Here is a 15,978-nt window from a genome sequence, read left to right as displayed (position 1 = left end):
TCTCCCTATATACAAACAAAAGGACTAGTTACAGATAGGTAGCCGTGTTGGTCTGCCATAGTCAAAATAAAAAAATTCCTTCCAGTAGCACCTTAAAGACCAACTAAGTTAGTTCTTGGTATGAGCTTTCGTGTGCATGCACACTTCTTCAGATAGGTTTCTGAAGAAGTGTGCATGCACATGAAAGCTCATACCAAGAACTAACTTAGTTGGTCTTTAAGGTGCTACTGGAAGGAATTTTTTTATTTAAACAAAAGGACTGAATGTCATGCTTTGCAGTTCACAGGACCGCCAACAGATGGCCACGTCAGCGGCAGCGCAAGAAATGACAGGGTAGCCCATGAATGGCTCTTGGCTGACCTCCGTCAAACATGCCTGCTGTGAGGTTTGACAGAGGAAAGAGAGGCGTTTCATAGAGCCATTCAGTCAACTGTGCCTCCCTCCTCCTTTAAAAAGGTGTGGAGGTTCAGGCAAGCTGCGAGGGGAGGACAAGGGGGTGTAAAGGAAGGGTGGTTGGTCAGATAATAACAACAACAATAATAATTTTATTACAGTAGTACCTCAGCTTACATACGCTTCAGGTTACAGACTCCGCTCACCCAGAAATATTACCTCAGGTTAAGAACTTTGCTTCAGGATGAGAACAGGAATCGTGCAGCGGCGGCGCAGTGGCAGCAAGAGGCCCCATTAGCTAAAGTGGTGCTTCATGTTAAGAACAGTTTCAGGTTAAGAACGGACCTCCGGAACGAATTAAGTTCTTAACCCGAGGTACCACTGTATTAACATGCCGCTCATCTGACTGGGTTTCCCCAGCCACTCTGGGCAGCTTCCAGCAAAATATAAAAACACAATAAAACATAAGACATTAAAAACTTCCCTCTATGGTGCTGCTTTCAGATGTCTTCTAAAAGTCATATTGTCATTTGACATCTGATGTGGGGCAGGGTGGTTACCAAAGGGGTAGGTGGGGCTGGTGAGCGAAGCAAGTGGGGCACAGCCCTAAGTATGTATGTGTATAGATATAGAAAGTAAATCTACTCCGCAAGGAGTACACTGTTTGCTAGTGCACTACAAAGGTCACTTAGCTTCTCTGCTGCACAGCTATCCCGACCCTGGCCTGAGGGGTTGCCAGACACCTTCTGGGAAGAACCTACAACCCTTTTACAGGCATTAGCTAAAGGGGTGCCGCACCCCTTGGGTTAAGAAGGGCCACAGGTATCCCCACGGGCGACAGCTGTGGCAGAGCCAAGAAAGGGAGTCCTCCGCAAATTGCGTGGCGGAGAGGGGAGTCTCTCAGGCAAAGACGGGAGAGTTTTGCCAGTAGGAGTAGACCAGGAATCCTGTGAAAGTGCTATCTGTCTTGATGCTGGAGTAGAAGCCAAGGTAGTCCCCTACCCCTACCTGCACCCAGACTTCATCCTCTGGCTCCAGCCGCACCAGGGTGCCACCGGACAGCGATGTGGGCTTGGGCCAGTTGCCGTAGAACTGGAAGAAGGAGGCCACCGACTTGCCATTCTTCATAATGTCGAACTGGAGACTCATGCGGTAGACGGTGGCATGGACGGCAAAGTAGTACAGTCCCGGAATCTCGCAGAGGAACTTCCCCGTGTTGCCATCGTAATGTCCCTGCTCGTTGACCAGAACCACGTCGAAGACGATTGGCTGGTCGGCCAAGGGAGGGCTGCGAGACTCGGAGCGCTTGGCGCTGAAGGCTGAGCGGGGGGCCACTGCGCACTCCCCAGGCGCCCCTTTCTCTCCGGGGAACCCATTGAGGCCAGGGCTGCCTCTTTCCCCTGTGGGGCCCACTGCTCCTTTATGGAATGAAAACAACAACAATCAAGGACAGTGTTAGGATATGTTTGAGAATGGAATATGGATCTGATGTGTTTTCGCCACGGGTGGAAGAATTTAGTACTATGCAATATGGAGTGATGGTGGCAGGAATTGGTAGAGGTGAAATTAAAAGAAACAGATGGCTAACGTTTATTAATTATTATGGAACCTGACTTCGACTTTTCGTAGGGAAAAGGAACAAATGATTCTGAGGCACCCTGACTTTAAAGAATTTGTTTAACTGAAAGTGGAGAAGATGGATGTTTGCATGGGACTGAAGGTTTTAAAAATATATATATATATATATATATATATATATATTGCATGGGCTGAGGGTGATTTTTATATACAGTGGTACCTGGGTTTTCGAACATAATCTGTTCCAGAAGACTGTTTGAGTTCTGAAATGTTTGAAAACCGAAAACTCAGTACGGAAGCCTCAAAACGGAAAACTCAATACGGAAAACTCAATACGGAAGCCGCATTTCTGGTTTGACTTCCAAGGCGCGTACGAAAAACGAAGCATTTACTTCTGGGTTTACAGTGTTTGAAAACTGAAATGTTATACAACGGAGACATTCAAAAACAGAGGTACCACTGTATGTATGTGTGTGTATATATATATATACACACATATGCACACATACATTTTCTGTTACTGGCAGATGGGAAAGTGGAAGTTCTTCGCTTGGATCTTTTCCCAACATTTTTTCTTTTTTATCTTACTCTTCTCTTGAAATGGAATTAGGAAATTATGTAACTGAGCAACGAGTAAGGAAGGGAAGAGAAACATCAAGATAGCGGGGTGGGAAGTCAACTTTCCAATTTGTATTAAATTTGATGTTAATTTCTTGATTTTTTTTTTGAAAAGCAATAAAAATTAATTGACAGAGAAGAGAGAACTCAGTAGAAAGCAAAACGCCAGCTATCCCCTTGTCTTGCTTGTGGCGACTACAATAGTTAGAAGTTTGGGTCTAAATTTAAATGACCTCATTTCCCTCAGAGGGGTGAGGAACTTTCAGTCCACAGGCCTTATTACTTCCGCCAGGCCTCCCCATTTGTCTTGTGAGGCCATTTTAGCCGTGCCCAGTTGCTGATGGCTGGGGCTTGCATAGCTCTGAAAGCCAGCTGGCTGTCCACACAGAGAAAAATGGGTCACCAGACAGGCTGGCCCTGCTCTATGGAGTTGATAACTCAACACAGAGGACTCCTTCCCCCAATACATTGTGAGACAATAATGCTGGAATTATCCACTTTAGGGCTTCTGCAGAATTAGCTTGCTTAGCATGATAGAAATGGACCTGGGAATAATAGTGCTCTCCTAACCTGCCTCATCTGCATCTAAAGACCAAAAGTTTTCCTTCAGGCACCAGGAAGTCCTTTGAGATCCTCCTAAGGCAGAGGTACCCTTACCTGGTTGACCAACTTCGCCCTTTTCTCCCGGCATCCCTGCTGCTCCGTCACGCCCGTCACGCCCATCTCTGCCTGGCAGGCCTTGGTTCCCATGGATCCCGGGGGTGCCTGGAATTCCAGGGTGCCCAGCGCAAAGGCTGGGGATCTTATTGTCCTCAATCTGGACAGAGTCTGTGGTCAATGTAAGCAGGAAGAGGAAGAGGTAGACGGCGTGCTCCATTTCTGGGGGGTCTACAGAGAGAGGAGTTTGTCAGATACCTCCAAAGGGTCTCGGGGAAGTGGTTTTTTTTGCAAACAGGTCCACAAATTTATTTATTTTTAAACAGCTTACCTAATCCAATGCATTTATGCCCCCAAAGGACCAAGTTTAGTAAACCTTCCTTGAATGGTCACCTGCACGAAATTCCTACTCGCCCTAGATAACTAGGCCTATTAAATCTGGCCCTGGGATGCCTTAAGGGCTACTTTGCCCCATATAAACCTGCCCATCAGCTGAGACTATCTCTGTTTTCCCCAGCCTTCTGAAGTTTGCCAGCTAACATAGTTAAACTGTTGATGCCCCGCCCCCTCCAGAAGAGGCAGTGATGGCTGCCAACTGGATGGCTTTGAAAGACAAATTCAAGACTACCAGTAGCTACTAGTTGTGATGCCTATGTACTGTACTGTCTGCAGTATGACTGGTTTGGTATTCAGTAGCCTCTGAATAGCAGTTCCTGGAAATCACAAGGGTGGGAGAGTGCTGTTGCCCTCGGGTCCTGCTTGTGGGCTTCCCACCGGCTTCTGATTGGTCTCTGTGAGGATGCTGGGCTATGTAGATGGGCCTTTGGTCAGACCCAGTAGCTGGGCTCTTTTTATGTTCTCCCACACAGTTAAAACAAAAAAATCACTGCAAATAGGAAGAAGTGCAGCTGGAAAGAACTAAGCTAGAATGCTTGGCCTAGACTAGACTGAGCAGGGAAAGGGCTCCAGCTCAGTGGGAGAGCACCTGCTCTGCATGCAGAAAGTCTGTGGGGTTCAATCCTTGAATTCCTAAGTCGGACTGGGAATGTCCCTAGTCTGAAACCCTGACATAGCTGTCAACTTACAGATTTGAAAATAAGGGACCAGCAGCCTCGAAAATAAGGGATCAGCAGCCAAAATAAGGGATTTCTGAACACAGGTATGTCCAACTTCTGAGCCCCTCCAAGCCAAAGGCAGAAAGCCCAGCCAGCAGCCAAACGAAGCCTCAAGCGGTGGTCCCACAGCGCAGCAACTCGGCAAAGGGGATGCAGCAAGGAAAACCACCGTCACCTCTCCGCTGGGAAGCGCTGAGCAAAGGCGAGTCCCCAGGCAACGCGGCCGATTTGATCGGCACAAGGCATGCAAGCTCCACCCCCCCCAGTCGTTCTTAGACTCCTTATTGGGTGAGCAATGCAGCCAAAGCAACACAGTTGGAGCCTCCCTCCTCCCTGGCCGGCAGGGCGGGAGGGAGAGGAGCTGCTTCCTTTGAAACCCGGGAAATTTAAGGGACAGCAGCAGGACACAGCGCTGGGATAAGGGACTTTCCTGCCAAAGAAGGGACGGTTGACAGCTATGAACCCTGGAGAGCCATGGCCAATCTATGTCGATAGTACAGAGCTTGATAGATCAAGGGTGCAACTCAGTCTATGGAGCTCCCTATGATTTTATGTTGTTCCCTGGTGCATTAGATTTCCAGTGTTTTAGTCAGTCAGAGTATTTTTTTTTTTTTGCATTTTAAAAATTTTTTATTAATCTTTCCATGTATATACATTAAATCCTTGTTTCATACATCTCATTCTTTTGGACTTCCTTCAACGTCCTTGACATTCATTCGTATTTATCTCTTAATAACGCATTCCAGTCTTTCGTACTGCCATTAGTACCATCTTTCAAACATTGTTTTCCATAAGCAATACTTCTTAGTGTTTTACAGTGCCTCTTTAAATCCTGCTAGTGTTGTGTTTACTAAACATTTGTTCTCCAGATAGTCCGCAAATTTTCCCCAGTCATCTATAAATTTTTGATCCTTCATATATCTAATTTTCCCTGTTAATTTATCTAACTCCGCATATTCCGTCAATTTTAATCTCCACTCTGTTAACGTTGGGCTTTCTTCCTGCTTCCACTTCTGCGCTATCACCATTCTAGCTGCTGTTACCGCATATTGGAAGATTTTACAATCCTTTCTTTTGATATCTTTTCCAACCATACCTAGTAGAAAAGCTTCGGGTTTCTTTACAAATGTATAGCTTAAAATCTTTTTGATTTCATTATAGACTTCGTCCCAAAAGCTTTTAATCTTCCCACATTCCCACCATTGGTGATAGAACGTCCCTTCTTTTTGTCTACATTTCCAACATTTGTTATCTGTTTTATACATCTTGGCTAGTTTAACGGGTGTTATATACCACCTATATAACATTTTTAACATATTCTCCCTTAGCAGTACACATGCTGTAAATTTTATATTCACTCTCCACAATTTCTCCCACTTTTCCAATTGAATATCATATCCGAGGTCCTTTGTCCACTGAGTCATCACTTTTTTAACTTTCTCATCTTTCATATTCCATTCTAACAATATTTTATACATACTTGACAGATTTTTCCGATCACAATTTATTATCTCTTTCTGAAATTTCGATGTCTTTTCATCATAGCCCCTCTCCTTCACTTCTTTTTTAAATATTTCATTTATTTGATAGTAACTCAGCCAATCGTATGTATATCTTTTTACCTGGTCGTATGGTTTAATTTTCCACTTCCCTCCTTCCTTCAATACCAATTCTTCGTACCTACCCCATTTTTTCCCCATATTGACTTTCTTTACACTTATTAACTCCACTGGTGATAACCAGTGTGGGGTTTTTGGTTCTAGTATGTTCTTATATCTGTTCCAAACTTCTATCAGAGGTCCCTTAAAGATATGGCTGCAAAATCCCTTATGTACTTTTATCTTATCTTTCCACAAGTAGGCATGCCATCCGAATTTGTTCTTATACCCTTCTAAATCCAATAGCTCTGTATCCTCCAACTTTATCCATTCTTTAATCCAGCATAGGCATGCCGCTTCGTAGTACAGTCTCATGTCTGGTAGGGCGAAGCCCCCTCTTTCAGTAATATCTGTTAATGTCTTAAACTTAATTCTGGGCTTCTTTCCTTCCCAGACAAATTTAGAAATCACCCTTTGCCATTCTTTAAAGTTTTTTATGCCCTTTATTATCGGAATCGTTTGGAATAGAAAAAGCATTTTGGGGAGTACCATCATCTTGACCATGGACACTCTTCCCCAGAGTGATAATTTCATTCTTGCCCAAATCTCCAGATTTTTCTTAATTTCATTCCACACCGGGATGTAATTATTTTGGTATAGGTCAATATTTTTTTCAGTAAGCCAGAGTCCTAAATATTTAACTTTTTTAACTGCTTCAATTCCCGTTTGTTCCTGTAATGATTCTATCTTATCTTGGTCTAAGTTTTTAACGATCATCTTTGTCTTATTCTTATTTAGTTTGAATCCAGCTAATTTCCCGAATTCCTCCATCTCCTCCAGAATTCCCTTTATGCTATTTATAGGGTCTTCTACCGTTAATACCACGTCATCAGCGTATGCTTTAACTTTGTATTCGTTTAAACCTAATGATATTCCCTTAATTTGTTTGTTTTGCCTTATTGCGTTTAGCAGAACCTCCAGCACTACTATAAAGAGCAGCGGAGAAAGCGGGCAACCCTGTCTTGTCCCTTTAGATATTTTTATGTCTTCTGTTATAGCATTATTTATTATCAGCTTTGCTTTCTGTTCGGTATATATTGCTTTTATCCCATTCCAAAATTCTTGACCCACTTCCATAATTTCTAAATTCTTCAGCATGAAATCCCAGGTGACATTATCGAAGGCTTTCTCCGCGTCAATAAAAATCAGACTAGCTGGCTTATCAATTCTGTCCGATAGATATTCTATTATATTGATTATGCCTCTTGTGTTGTTTTTTATTTGCCTTCCCGGTAGAAACCCCGCTTGGTCTTCATGCATTATCTTCACTAGTATCTTTTTGAACCTTTTTGCTAGAATTCCCGCAAAGATCTTATAATCTGTATTTAATAAGGGAATGGGTCTATAGTTTTTTACTTGGGTTAGGTCAGTATCTTGTTTTGGGATTATTGTAATAAATGCCTCCTTCCAGGTACTTGGGATCTCTTTTTCCTTTAGGGTCTTATTCATCACCTCAGCTAGCGGAACCGTCAATATATCTTTCATTTCTTTATAGTAGCTCGCAGTAAACCCATCTGGGCCCGGTGCTTTACCTCTTTTCAGTTCCTTTATCACTTCCTCTACTTCGTCTCTGGAAATGGGGGCATTTAACATTTCTCTTTGCTCTGTCGAAATCTTCCTTACCATTTTCTCTTTTAAATATCTCTCTATTTTCCTATTGTTGTTTCTATCCTTATTTCTGTATAGTTGCTCGTAAAACTCCACAAATCCTTTTCTAATCCCTTTTGGTTCAGTTATCTCTTCTCCGTTTATTTGTATTTTATTTATTGTGTTTTGTTCCTTTCTTTTTTTGACTTGCCATGCAAGCCATTTTCCTGGCTTATTAGCAAATTCGAAATTTCTCTGTCTTAATCTTTTGATGTTCCACTCAACCTCCTTATTTATCAACATTGCAAATTGGGTTTGGAGAGATTTTATTTCCTGCAGTATCCTTTCATTATTTGGTTTTTTAATTAGTTTTTGTTCACAATCCATAATCTGTCTCAAAATCTCCTTAGTTCTTTTTTCTTTATTATTTCTTTTCCATACATTTTGTTGAATGAACAGGCCCCTCATAACTGCCTTGCTCGCGTCCCATACCACGTTTATTTTAACCCCTTTGTCTAAGTTATCTGAGAAGTACTCCAATAGTTTCGTCCGACTCTTTTCCACAAATTTTTGATCATCCCATAGGTTATCATTAAGTCTCCATCTGAAAGTTCGTCTTTCAACCCCCTTCATCTCCATTATGATAGGGTTATGGTCTGAGATAATTTTGGCCTGTATTTCAATTTTTGTAGTTCTTACTGTTAGTTCGTTTGATATCCAAATTTGATCTAATCTTGACAGTGATTGATTCGATCCTGAATAAAAAGTAAATTGTTTCTCCAGGGGGTGTCTCAATCTCCATATATCTACCAAATTATAGTTCTTCACCATTTCAAAAAATGTCTTAGGTAGTTTCCCTCCTTCTGTCTTAGTTTTCCTTAATCTATCTATTTCTGTTGAGACCACCCCGTTCATATCTCCCATTATTATGATTTTTTGGTCTATATAATCAAATAATCTCTCTTCCAATGATCTGAAAAATTCTGTTTTATTGCCATTTGGTACATAAACTCCCACTATTATCATCGTTTCCCCTTGCCATTTAATACGGACTGCAATCATTCTCCCTTCCTCATCCTTAAATAGTTGGTGTGTTTCAATGTTATTTTTAATGTATAGTACTACTCCTCTTTTTTTCTTTTTATCGGAAGAGATAAACTCGTTTCCTAACCTTTTATTAATAAGGACTTTCTTATGTTTATTGGCCACGTGGGTTTCTTGAAGACATATAATATCTAAATTTTTCTTTTTTAGAATGCGTTCAATTCCATTGCGTTTTTTCTTATCATTCATTCCATTGACATTCCAGTTCCATAGTTTTAAAGACATATTGTTTTAGGTGCTACTCTGAGTTAGATGTTGCTCTGTAACCTTTCTATTTCCTCTCCTTCTTCCTCCTCTACTTCTTCTTCTAGTTCTCCTCTGCTTTGTTCTTCCTCTTCACCTAATTCTAAATCTTCCCTCAGTCTGGGTCCACCTTCTGCGCCCTTCTCCTCTTCCTCTCCCGCTTGGAGCTCTTTATATCTTCTTGTGAATTTTCCTATTTCTTCGTGACTAGTCAATCTTCTTTTAACACCTTTATAAAAGAAAGAGACCCCTTCCGGGAATTCCCATCGGAAGTCAATTCTATTCTTTTTAAGTAGTTGCACTAGTGGTTTATATGATTCCCTCCGTTTTAACAGCCTTATGGGGATGTCTTTAAATATGATAATGTAATGCCCATCAATGTATAATCTTTTTTCCCTATTTCTTTGCAAGACCAAGTTTCTCATCTCTCTATCTTTAAATGTAACTAGACAATCCCCTGGATATTTCCTGGCTTTATTTGTTTTAATTTTCATTCTATACGCATTTATAATTGTCCTTGCCACATCTTCCTCCTCCACTTCCATCCACTGTGCTATTTCCTTCACTAATCTTTCTTTTATATTCTCGTTTTGTACTTCTGGGATTTGTCTCAATCTTAGGTTAATCTCCCTCTGTTTTAGATCATTCATTGCGATGGAATCTTTAATTTCTTCCTGTATTTTATTTAACTCTACTATCTCATTTCTCATTCTTTCTTCCTCTCGCTTCATTTCTTTCATTTCCTGCTTTGTCTTTTTTAATCCCTCATCCACTCTTTTTGAGACCTCTTTAATCTGTCCTTTTAACTCACTTACTGTCTCTTCAATTTTCTTATCCATTTTCCCAATTTTATTGTCCACCTGTTCCAATTTAGTTTCCAGATTTTTTTCACTTTGTTTTATTTCTGCGAACATCCTCAATATTTCTGTCCTAAATTCTGTTTCTTGTTTTGAAGCTCTCCTATCAGTTGGGATACCTCCCTCTGCTCCTTTCTTCTGCGTATGTGACATTGTCCTTAAGCTTGGGAGTTCCTTTTATGCCGAGAAAAAAGATATATAACTGTATTCCTTATAGTTAGACTATTCAGCTTTCAATTAACCCCTAAGAGGTCTTAGTCCCTCGGGATAGTATAAACCTTCTTATATTTAGCCACTTAGAATAGCCACTTGAAATAACAGCGTTTGTTTCCCCCAAAACTAAAAGGAAGATTATCCCTCCCCTCCAGAGATTTTAAAGAAGTTAATTAAGTCCACCAACCAGAGTCTGATTACACTTCTCCTGCCTCAGTTCAGACTCCTCCACCCGCTCTTTAACAACCACTTTAGCAACCACTTAACCTATAAGAGTCTGAGTCTCCAAATAATCTTTTCCAAAATTTAAGTGCAATGCTTAATTCAGTCCAGCAGGAGGAATCAGTTCTTAAGCAGGGTTTTTAGGTGTAAAGAGAGTTAGTCAATTAGTCAATTAATCTTTCCTGTTTGTGGTTTCTCGCTGTTCAAACTGTTCTTCCCCCGTTCCTTCCTCTTTCCGTAACCCAAATGTTAAGTCCAAAAGAGGTTAAAGAAGGCGTAACAAACGTAGCAGATAAAGAAAGCCCCCAAACAGCGATACAGTAGCAAAGCGATTCCGAATGTCCAAAGAGTAGTCTTCCTTACCCCCGGAGTTTTCCTTTAAGCCACCTAACGTAACGTCTCACAGGAGTCTTAGTCTTAGTAAACGTCCTCTTAACCGAAATCTCCTTTTGTCTTTTTTTTGTATAGTTTGCTCTTTGTAGTTCTGTGTCTCCGTTGCCGCGACGACTGGGTTTTTCCTAGTACCGCGTTTCTCTGCCCTCCCTCGGTTATTTTCCCTTTCCCCTCTACAGCAAGAGAGAGTCTAATTACAAAGTGAGCCAATGGGGGAGGGACGGACTGTGTAACCACTAGCGGTAACTTACTTTCTTCTTCGGCTCTGCAAACCACCCTGCGTCTTTCCCGCTGAAGACAAGCTGACGCTGAACTCGGCTGTTTTTCTTTCTTCTCAGATACTTCCTTACGCTTTCCCCTTTGCAGTTCCAGCACTCCTTCTGCGTATCTGAGTTTCTTTGTATCGAGAGCAAGGCGCTTAGCCTGCAGGCTCGAGGCTTCGCTAATTCGCCGCTGTAATGGCTGCCCAAATTGCCGTCTCTCGTTCCGTCGCTCTCTTCGCCTTTATACAAAGGCTACCTGGCGGCCAGACGAGTGACTCCTTCGCATTGCTGGGCACCAAGACCTCCGGATACCCTCCAGAGGGTTAGCGGGAGTTTTGTTGCCCTCAAAAACTCCCAAATCGGCCGAAAAGCTAGAGCTCTCTCCGGAGAGACAAACCCTCGCCTGCAACCGGATCCGCGCCCGCCGGAAGTCAGTCAGAGTATTTATTATTATTCATTTATTATATTGCTATCCCACCTCCAAGGAACACATGGTGGTGTACATCGTTCTCCCCATTTTGTTTAATCTACACAACTTTCCGGCTGGTTTAATTTGAAAGATGGTGCCATTGAGCATGTGCAGAGTACCTTTATCTCACCACCCTCATCCCACAGACCTGCAGCTACGATTCCAGGTCCATCTGGCTTTTATTCAGGTTAGTATTCCACCTCTCCCCGCAGAAATTAATCGCAGCAACCGTTTCGTGAAAAGTTAGAAGAACTCCAGCAAAACCAGAGCAGAGTATTGCCTCTTAGACACTCACCCCCACAGTTGATCTCCCAGGGAGCCTCCACACCCTAATCCAACTGTAAGATTAGCAATTGTGCAACCTAAATCCATTAATGCATATGATTCCCTTGGAACAGTTGGGAGCTTCAGATGGCTCAGAATTATCTGGCTTTCCTGAGCTGCACTTTGTGTATTTTGTGGTGAGCGATGGGGGCAGCGGGAAGAGAGACAGAGAGAGGAGGAAATGTCAACTGGCTCTTAAGCAACCGCCTGGGATGTCATGCTCCTTTCGCCTCCCATGGAATCAGAGGAAAGAAGCCAGAGCCTCCCAAGAGGCTAGTCCTCTAGAGGCAAGACTGATGCCAGGAGCCAGCCGGGCACGCAACGCAGCCTTCAAACCACAGAATCAGCCTGTGAACTTTTGTCCTGGTTTTGTCCTCCTTCTGCCTGCAAGCCAGCCAGCCTGTTCTGACAACTTGCTCATCTATTTCTCCTTTCCTTTCTCTTTTCTTCCCCTCTCCCTCCTGCCCCTGCCATCTTTTGCCACTTTTTGCAAGAGTCCAGGTTGTCTTAAGAGCTCCTATAAGTTTCAGCTTTGGGATTTAGCTATAGCTAACAGGTCTGGAATGCAGCGAACCCATCCAAAATCTTGATGCTTTACATTCTTTCAGCATTGCCTGAGCCTGGTGAGGATTGGGGGTGTAGTGGGGTGAGTGTCAAAGCAACGATTCTTCAATATCAACTGGCTGAAGACTCGTCATGTTGTTCGGATGCCTGAATATCGCCTTCCAAAGCAACTACTCTATCCAGAACTTAAAAATGGAAAGCGTAATGCTGGTGGTCAACAAAAGAGGTTTAAAGGCTCTCTCAAGGCAAATCTTTAAAAATGTAGTATAAACACTGACCATTGGGAAACACTGGCCTGTGAGCGCTCCAATTGGAGAACAGCCTTTACCAAAGGTGCTGTGGACTTTGATGACGCTCAAACTCAGGATGAAAGGAAGAAACATGCTAAGAGGAAGGCACGTTTGGCAAACCCTCACCATGACCAACTCCCATCCGGAAACCTATGTCCCCACTGTGGAAGGACATCCAGAATTGGCCTCCACAGTCACTTACAGACTCACTGTTAAGACCGTGTTCATGGAAGACAATCTTACTTGGCTACAAGTGATCACCAAAGAAGAGAAAAAAAGAAGGATATTCTTTGGGGAGCCTAGTCCCTATATTTCTTAAGCTCTGCTATGACTAGCCAGGGTGTGTGGGTGAAGTCAAACTGCTGCATTATCAGCACAGAAGTGACCTCCTTGGGGTGCAAGCCTGGGCAGCGTGTACGGAGGTCCTGAACTGCCCAGACAACAAGACTCTTGGCATCGTTGGTGGGGTCCACAGGAAAGCAGAGCAAGACGTTTGGCACCAGCTTGGCTGCAGGAGTTGCCAGAAGGAGGTGCACAAGACAGCATCCAACTGTCTTAGGGTCTCCGGATTTGGGTAGGGTTCTTCTCCCAAATATATCCAGCAAGGCAGTGGAGGACCAGAGTTTTCCATCTGCTAGATGTGCTACCTTCCCGGGTTGACGAGCCCCATCTGCCCCTTCCCCCTAAAGCATGTGGAGAAACCACTTTCTTGACCATTGGTCAAGAGACTATTGGTCTTGTCTGTTCAATCTGCCAGAGCCTGTCTTTGCATGCAGGGGAAGTCTCTAACTCACTGAGGGTTTGAGACCCATCAGGTACCCTCACTTGGTTTAGCTAGCCAGCCAAAGCCATTCCCAGGGTGTGGCTGCTGTCGCATGCTCACAGCTTCTAGGAAGCACAGGTGAGAGCTGAGTGCAGGGTGGGGTGTCCCCCAGCAAAGGTTCTACCCTCCCCCTAACACCCCATACACTGAGGCTCAGGTTTTATATATGTGTAAATATATCAAAAAGATAAATGTATCTGCTGTTCCTCAAACCAAACCCTGGGTAGTCCCTGGTGCCCCTGGAATCTCGCATAGCTCAGATTGGGGTGGCATGCAACTGTACTAATATAGGCAGAAAAATCAGCCATTGGCATATAGTTCTATCTTCACGGCTCTAGGATCTCTACTGGTCTGTCTGATCTACACCGGATTGCAAAATGGGGTTAATAAAACAGGCCAACTTAGCAGGACTGTTGCAATAATTACTGAGAAAAAAGCCATTTTAAGCATTCAGCAAAAACCAAGTTTCACTACTGACTTTTAGTATTAGTCCCCTACCTGTGGATTGCAAGTAGCAATAACTTTTCCATATAGTGTGTGTGAGATATAATGGTGAATATCAGTCCAGAACAGTTGACTTTCTTTCCAACCTGTGGGGCACTTGCAGCAATCAATGCCCCTCATTCCCACATCTTCCCAAGAGTCAGAGTGGCCTAGCAGATAATGTTTGGTTAGGACCAGGAGACCCGAGTTCAAATTCTGTAATGTTCACCAGATGCTCCTCTGGGCGTATCCTGTATGTTATTTTGCAGGAAGGCTTCAAGAGCATCCCAGGAAATCTAGGTTTGCGCAATTAAAGTAGATTACAGCACTCTCTTCCCCTGGAGCAACAAATCCACTTTTAAAAAAACAACCAACCCAGACTTTGGGTGGCTGAGAAAGTGATGGGAAAATGCATTGAAAATTGTGGGATGAACGGCTAATTCATGGGAAGATATATAAACACCCCACAAGCAAATTAGGCTCACCATTGTGGAACAAATCAGAATGAATACTCAATTAAAAACCGGACTAACTCGAAATTGGAATCCAGACCGCCACCACCCGCCCCTTAGTGGGGTCCGGATCAGGCCATTCTTTTTAAAAATCCACAAACTTTGGCCATTTTTATTTCAATTTCCCCAAGAGAGCAGCTCTTTCTTACAGTATATTTTTTTGGGCAAGGCTTTTGGGTGGCTCGGATTAAAATCAATCCCAAAGAAAGCAAAATCTCCTCCCGCTAGGCATTTCCCAACTCCCGGGTGATCTTCTAAAGGGATCGCGTCGGTCCCAAAACAAGAGCAAGGTGGTGTCAGCGAAGTCGGGAGAAACGGCAGCTCCAAGCAGGCAAGTTGGGAACCCGTCGCCCAGCCTCCCTAGCCCAACAGCCCGCGTAGATCTGCGATACTCACGGCGGCGGTGCTCTGCGGCTGGGCTGGCAAGCTGGCGCTCCGGGCTGCTTGGGGAAGAAGGAGGACCGCTTACTCTGGCGAAGGAGGCCGCAAGCCAGCTCCGCCGGCCGGCCTTCTTTTCCCCCTCCCCACCCTCCTCTCTCCCTCCCCTCTCTCCCTCCTCCCCAACTCCGATGGAAACCGGAGAGTTGCAGAGCGGAGCCAAGAGCTACAGGCAAAGCGGGGAAGCGCGTCGGAGGCAGAGGCGCTCCCAGGGACGGGCATCTCTGGGATGGGGAAGAGAGGGGAGAGGAAGGCGGAAGGGGAGGGAGGAGGAAGAGTCAGGAGCCGGCACGGCGGCGGAGAAGGGGTCAGAGTGGGGGTGGGGGTGGGGGTGAGTCCGGGGGATCTGGGCAGTGGCGTAGCGTGGGTTGTCAGCACCCGGGGCAAGGCAAGTAATTTGCGCCCCCTAACCCATGGATTTGCGCCCCCTAACCCGTGGATTTGCGCCCCCTAACCCCCAGATGTTGCCCCCGGTGCGGCCGGCCCCCCTGCACCCCCACGCTACGCCACTGGATCCGGGTTCAAATCCCCCACTTAGCCGTGGAGCTCACTGGGTGAGCTTGAGCGAGTCCACGTTGCTTCTTAGCCTGGCCAACCTCGCAGGGTGGTTGTGCGGGGAGAATGAGCTTGAGCTGCTTGCAGGTATGGCCAAACCTGGCCTCCTGCTGTTTTGGGACTACAACTCCCATTATCCCTAGCTAACAGGACCAGTGGTCAGGGATGATGGGAATTGTAGTCCCAAAACAGCTCGAGGGCCAAGTTTGGCCATGCCTGCAAGGTGGGGTGTAAATAAATGTTCTCTATACAGTGGTACCTCGGGTTACGTAAGCTTCAGGTTACAGACTCTGCTAACCCAGAAATAGTGCTTCAGGTTAAGAACTTTGCTTCAGGATAAGAACAGAAATCGTGCTCTGGCGGCGAGGCGGCAGCAGGAGGCACCATTAGCTAAAGTGGTGCTTCAAGTTAAGAACAGTTTCAGGTTAAGAACGGACTTCCAGAACGAATTAAATACTTAACCCGAGGTACCACTGTATTTCCAAGGAAGTGCCTTCACCCTCATAAAAGCAATGGCGGGATGAAAGGCAAAGAAACCCATTTCATCAAACACGAAACAGCCAGGACTTTCATTGACGTGGGCTGTCACTTTTAAGAACTTGTGCTTGAGCTTGGTTTT

General features: G+C 44.3%; 1 protein-coding gene across 1 annotated transcript; it reads right to left on the bottom strand.

Annotated features, from left to right (window-relative positions):
- Positions 1–249: 249 nt before the first annotated feature.
- C1QTNF5 (C1q and TNF related 5) lies at positions 250–14,874 on the bottom strand. The gene is made up of 3 exons (XM_082200862.1): positions 14,763–14,874; positions 3,247–3,477; positions 250–1,811 (listed from the first exon to the last, which is right to left on the bottom strand). The coding sequence occupies exons 2-3, from the start codon at positions 3,464–3,466 to the stop codon at positions 1,294–1,296; spliced, it is 738 nt and encodes a 245-aa protein (XP_082056988.1). The 5' UTR covers positions 3,467–3,477; positions 14,763–14,874; the 3' UTR covers positions 250–1,293.
- Between the last annotated feature and the right edge of the window lie 1,104 nt (positions 14,875–15,978).

The sequence above is a fragment of the Podarcis vaucheri genome, assembly GCF_965113315.1.
Source record: "Podarcis vaucheri genome assembly, chromosome: 15".
Taxonomy (NCBI): Eukaryota; Metazoa; Chordata; class Lepidosauria; order Squamata; family Lacertidae; genus Podarcis; species Podarcis vaucheri.
Note: the sequence above shows the minus strand (reverse complement) of the source record. Positions and strands in the feature narration are given on the sequence as shown.